Raw genomic sequence first — 6,169 nt, forward strand, 5'->3', positions numbered from 1 at the left:
GTTTTCCCAATGCATGAGGATTGTGGTTTGGTTTTTAGCCTTCTAAGAACAACCTTTCATGTAATAATGTAGACATGGAGTATTAAAGAAAGAATAACAGTGGTTACAAAAACTTCATGACTCAACAGTCCATATGAATAACAACCCTGCCCAGACCACGCCAGGCTGCTGTGGGCTGCTAACTTGGTGGTGGTGGAAAAAATGCATGTGTGGCACATAATAATCTGCAATGAGTCATACGTTTGACTGACATAGAAGATGATTTTTCCGCACTAAGTGTACGAAAATGTAATAAATAGACAAAAGCTGTGAACATCTGTGAAATGTATGTGTTTGCAAAAGGCTGTGTGCATCTGTGGATGAAGCAGCCATATGTCAATCTACAAAATACCAAATGGTTATGGAGCCCAAGAGACAGCATATGTGCTCTCCTTCTCCACTCTGCTCTGTATCTGTGTGTTCCTGCAGTACAGAATCGCCTCCATATAAAGCCTAATAGGGAAAAACCCGGCAACCTAGTTCTGTTTATTACCCCTAATTAACCGAAAGAGCAATAATTAACTACCTTTAGTTTTTGTTCGATTTTTTTTTTTAGCTATATTTAGTTTGTTATACAGGCTGTAATTTAATGACAAATAAACGACTCGTTTAGAGTACGCATTCTACACCCGCTGTGTAATGCAAACTGAATAATTAAATGCAACTTAAAGGGCGTTTTCTCAGAGTTTAAAGATAAATCGGGAAAAAAAATAGTCGCTGTGACGGTTGCTGAAGATGTGGATAGCTCCAGATCTGCATGACACTCATGAGGTCCACACCCATCCATCCATTGCAGTCATTGTTTCCATTTCTTCCCCCGTTTAAAGAAAAAAGAAAGAAAGATCGAAGAGAAAGCCGTAAAACAAACTGTTCTTACCGTATTTGGGGTCCGGGTTTTTCTCCTCCATCTCCATTCTCACGCACTGCTGCTTGCTGCTGATCAGACCTAACCCAGGACAGTTTCCATGGAAATGTCGAGGCAAAAAAACATCAATAACAATGACCGACTGCAACAGCCACACAGCAGACTGAAGACGGAGACCACCCCAAGCCAAACTGGAGCAAAGCGCATTCCAGTCTAACGGAAAGGAGAGCCAGCCAATGAGAGACCGGGGCCTGCTGACCGACAGCTGCTGCAGCCACTCAGGATTACCCTGACGAGGACAAAGGCTGTGCAATGGAATGTGTAGAATTTAAAGACCAATGTGCTTTTAAAGAACATAACGCATTCAGAAAGATTATTGTTTCGCAATTATAGCATAATACGGTAATTATTTTAAGTTATTTATTTTGTCTAAACATCATTACGTCGTTTGCTGAGAATCGAAGAGAACTACTTCCCAAAGAAGACGCATACAAAGAGCACGGTGATGAAAAATACATTTTTGTCAAATTTACCTCAAATTAATGAAACTTTCCGCCCCATAAAAATGAAATTTTATTGGCAATCTTCTCTTCAAAAGAAAAAGTATCAACTGGGAGGCTGCCACCGACAGAAAATCCAAATTTGTCAATACAGCCGCCTCAGTCTCTGTGTTTACAAGTAAACGTGGCTTAAATGTGCAAATCTCTGAGGCTCTATGAAGAGAAAATTCTCTTTAACCTATGTATTTTGTATCATTGCTAGTAAGTGATTCTTCTTCCACCAGCACAGTCGTGTAGTCTGAGAAATGATGTTTTACTAAGAAATAAGTAAGATAATTATTACCATTTACTGACTCATAACATGGGAGACTCAAGCTTATAGAAAAGTGGAGTAGGAAACTCATGCATACCAAGAAGATACTATGACCTGGAGACATATTTTCATCAGAAGGGTAAAGGGAGAAAGGCCTCACTGGCAAAACTGCTGGCCTGCTGTTTCTTTGCTCCACGCAGGAGGTATTGACATTACAGATATGCTGTGTTACACAAAACCAATTTTCACATTCTTGGAAAGATTAATTAATGATTGAAAGACGAACAGTTTGGAAAGACTGTAATGCATCTTCACATTGCATAATAGGCTCCAGCCTTTGGTTCCAAAAGTGTCATGTAAAGGTTTGCCAGGAAAACAATAAATAATTAAAGCGTTTGGCACGTTATCAGGTTACTTATGAAAAGCGTGAGGATGTTTTTTATTGCTTTTTAGTACAATATGCCAAACAAATAAACTGTAACATGCAACATTTTACAAAGCTCACTGGTATTTCTTTCTTTTTAAAATTTGTAAATATATAGGTTGAGATTTCATTTAATTGGCTTTTTTCTGTGAGCAGGAAAAACATCAAAAACATTTATATATGCACACTTACATTTTACAGATTCATTTCTTTGCCTTTCTTCTTTATATTACCCAAACTTAAAAGTTACAGTGTAACCTACATATGTGCTTCTTGTCACTTGTAAAACTTCAGCGCAGGGTCAACATTCTGCACATGGCTCATTTTACCGGCCAATGAGCTCGAAGGCTGGGCCAACACCTTCCACACCCCTAACTCATCCATCCATCCACACACGCCATTTTGAGTGCGTAAATATGTGCCAAATTCAGTCCGCAGACCTGCTGAAACTTCGCAAACTTGTGTAAAAATAGCGCAGGAGCAGCCTCGAACACCTCCAATATTCAAACTTCCCGCACTTATCTTTTAAAAATCTGTTACAAGCGCAAAAGGCTCTTCAAAGTCCGTTGCGTGACGTTCACGAGTTGCACTACTTTTACTGTCATGCGCTGGCTCAGTGTTTTGCCTCATCTATCATGGCGGAAAAGTCTTCCCGTCTTACACTTTACGTAAACCTGTGACGTTTCTATTACTTAAGCAACTTTTCACAGCTCATATCGCCATCGAAAAGTCATCTTATAATCTGATCACCCACCTGAGAGGGGGAAAAAAGGTAGGCTACTATAAAGTATTTTGTTTGGATAAGTTGATCTTGATGTATGTGGCATGCTTTAAGGAGAAATGTGTGAAGCATTTTACACAGGTTATAAGGACTTTTCTGATTAAACTTTTTTTTAACATATTTGTTTTACCCAAATAAAAACTACACACCAAAGTTTGCCCCTTATATAATAAGATGATATAACAATACCCAAACACAAAAGTAACTTTGCTACAACTTGCACTCAGGTATTATTGCGTAATAACGTCTCAAACACTGTGAGGTGTACACTCTAATATGCATTTACTTTTATTTTGTGCCCTTTAGTAAAATGGCTCTCAGAAGTGCCTTCACACGTCTGCTCTCCAACAGCCGTATGTCCGTGGCTGTCACTGCATCCAGAGCTCAGGGCACAGCGGTTGCAGCACAAAAAGGTACGACTGATATTTTAGATACACAGGAAGGTAGTGTAAAGTTTGGAATCACAGTCTATGGGTGTCTTGAGGTAGGAAATGCAATTTTTAGTTGTGATAAAAAAGAAAGCACACATAAGAGCTGGAAAAACATGAATGTGTTTTCTATATTTGTATCAGATGACCAACAACACTTTAAATTTACATCCTTTAGGTGCTGAAGAAGCCAAAAAGCCGGCAAAGCCAGGTAAAGGTTTGAAGTGAATTTTAATGAGCTGAATCCAATCTGCTCAGAGTTCTTCATATGTTCTATTATAGTGATGTGATCATAGTGAATGTGTGTGTGTTAATGTTCTGGCGCTCAGCCAAGGTGGCATTCAACTGGCGGGATGCTCTCGACCTGGAGGGTCAGCTGACGGAGGAAGAGATCATGATCCGGGACTCGTTTCGGGACTACTGCCAGGAAAAACTCATGCCGCGCGTCCTTATGGCCAACAGACATGAACGTGAGTTAAGCAGGATTAATATGTGTGGTTCAGGCTGTGCACACTGTGAATAATTCAGAAAAAAATCTGTTTCTGTCTTTAATCCGCCTTTACATTAAGGTGTGTAAAATGAATCTCATCTAAATATTTGTCATTTTCTTATTTTCTAACATGCACCATGCTACAGATTTTCACCGTGAGATTGTCTCAGAGATGGGAGAGTTGGGAGTCCTAGGCCCGACTATTAAAGGTAAAACAAACAAAAAAACTAATGCTCCCCCCTCCCTCCTTTTTTCCTGCTTTTTGTTATATTTCACTGATTACACTTAGTAGTTTTTTTAAGTTGTTTTTTCCCCCTTTACACTGCAGGGTATGGTTGTGCAGGTACGAGTTATGTGGCATATGGTTTGATTGCCAGAGAGGTTGAGAGGGTGGACAGTGGATATCGGTCTGTAATGAGCGTCCAGTCTTCACTGGTCATGCACCCGATTAATGCGTACGGCACAACAGCCCAGAAGGAGAAGTACCTTCCCCGGCTTGGTAAGTGCGACATTCTCTCCTCTTGTACTTGACATTTAAAATTTGCAAAGGACTAAAATCCATCTGATTTCTGGTGTGTGTTTATTTGTTCTGCAGCTCGGGGAGAAATTGTAGGTTGCTTTGGTTTGACAGAACCAAATCATGGCAGTGATCCCAGCAGTATGGAGACTAAGGCCAAGTACAACCCATCGAGTGGTACCTTCACCATCAGCGGAGCTAAGACCTGGTAGATAGACACATATAGAACAAGATGTATTGGTTTGAAACTTGCATGGAGTAAAAATAAGACAATGGAGCAGAGACCTGTATAAGTTTATATAACTTGGAACTGTGTGGATCCCCATACTGCCCATATGGAAAAGAAATAGTAAAAACTTATATGTGATTACTCATGAAAGTGGCCACTTTCTCATTACTTTCATACATTGTTTTAGTAAGTATCCAAAACATACAAGTTTCATTATATAATTTTTCAAGGGATCTTATATCTGTTTTCACTCTTATATGCTTTTCATACAAGTTTCACACAAGACAGATACAAACTTTATAAGTTTTATATATATCTTTTCCATATGGGTGAGGACACAATAGTTCTGCCATTTGATGACTAATCATATAGAAGTAAACATGTGTAATAATTTAGACATGCTGACAAAGCCTGCTGCTCTCTGTGAAACTAAATTACTTAAATATCTAAATAATCAAATACACTGATTTCCCCACATCTTTTCCTAGGATCACAAACTCTCCTGTGGCAGACATTGCAGTAGTCTGGGCGAAGTGTGAAGATGGGAGAGTGCGGGGTTTCATCTTGGAGCGTGGCATGAAGGGCTTTTCTACCCCCAAGATTGAGGGAAAATTTTCTCTTAGGGCGTCTGCCACTGGCATGATCCTGATGGATGAAGTAGAAGTTCCTGAGGAGAACCTGCTGCCCAATGTCTCTGGCCTCAGTGTAAGTTAATGTTTTACCTAATGAAGTTTGGTAAACTTAATTTTTACAGCTTGTATGAATATTAGTAGCTTAAATTTTTTGTTGTTGTTTTTTGTCTTTGTATACAGGGTCCTTTTGGTTGTCTGAACAATGCCCGGTATGGTATTGCCTGGGGAGCTCTGGGAGCAGCTGAATTCTGCTTTCACGCTGCTCGACAGTACACTCTGGACAGGTACACAACTGTGTTTGCAAACATTGCCCAAAAACGTGGCAAAACATAAAAATCCAGAGAAAAGAGATCCATGTTACCATTATCCCCGCACATGGCTCATACCTTTTTATCCTCCAAACAGAATCCAATTTGGTGTGCCACTGGCCAGAAACCAGCTGATGCAGAAGAAAATGGCTGACATGCTAACAGAGATCACCATTGGGCTGCAGTCATGCCTGTACCTGGGAAGGCTTGTTGATGAGAAGAAGTGAGGGCTGTCTTTCACGTGTCACTGCCTGCTTTATTGTTTGCTGTTCTACTGCCCCTCCCCTGCAAAAAAAACAAACAAAAAAACAACCAAAGAAGGGTTTCTTTTGTTTTTTCTTCCTCATCTTAATAGGGCGGCACCGGAGATGATCTCCATGCTGAAGAGAAATAGCTGTGGCAAGGCACTGGATATTGCTAGACAGGCCAGAGACATGCTAGGAGGAAACGGCATCTCTGATGAGTACCACATCATCCGTCATGTCATGAACTTGGAGGCTGTCAATACATATGAGGGTAGGGAAAATTAAAAGTAATGAAAAGGCTTTTAAATTCAATTCAATTCAATTCAATTCAATTTTATTTATATAGCGCCAAATCACAACATAAGTCGCCTCAAGGCGCTTCATAGATACAGAGAAAA

General features: G+C 40.0%; 1 protein-coding gene across 1 annotated transcript; it reads left to right on the forward strand.

The window, feature by feature from the left end:
- Positions 1-2,808: 2,808 nt before the first annotated feature.
- Positions 2,809-6,056, forward strand: LOC102195403 (glutaryl-CoA dehydrogenase, mitochondrial-like). The gene is made up of 11 exons (XM_005735877.1): positions 2,809-2,913; positions 3,229-3,335; positions 3,529-3,561; positions 3,680-3,820; positions 3,987-4,049; positions 4,169-4,339; positions 4,436-4,565; positions 5,075-5,291; positions 5,399-5,502; positions 5,624-5,749; positions 5,882-6,056. The coding sequence occupies exons 2-11, from the start codon at positions 3,233-3,235 to the stop codon at positions 6,054-6,056; spliced, it is 1,263 nt and encodes a 420-aa protein (XP_005735934.1). The 5' UTR covers positions 2,809-2,913; positions 3,229-3,232.
- The last annotated feature ends 113 nt before the right edge of the window (positions 6,057-6,169 follow it).

This window comes from Pundamilia nyererei, unplaced genomic scaffold, assembly GCF_000239375.1.
Source record: "Pundamilia nyererei isolate P.nyererei 1_Seehausen unplaced genomic scaffold, PunNye1.0 scaffold00065, whole genome shotgun sequence".
In the NCBI taxonomy this organism is placed as follows: domain Eukaryota; kingdom Metazoa; phylum Chordata; class Actinopteri; order Cichliformes; family Cichlidae; genus Pundamilia; species Pundamilia nyererei.

Coding starts and splice junctions, on each gene's coding strand:
- LOC102195403 (XM_005735877.1), top strand. CDS start 3,233: ATGGCTCTCAGAAGTGCCTTCACACGTCTGCTCTCCAACAGCCGTATG. Junction 3,336..3,528: donor AGCGGTTGCAGCACAAAAAG/GTACGACTGATA, acceptor TACATCCTTTAG/GTGCTGAAGAAGCCAAAAAG. Junction 4,340..4,435: donor GAAGTACCTTCCCCGGCTTG/GTAAGTGCGACA, acceptor TTTGTTCTGCAG/CTCGGGGAGAAATTGTAGGT.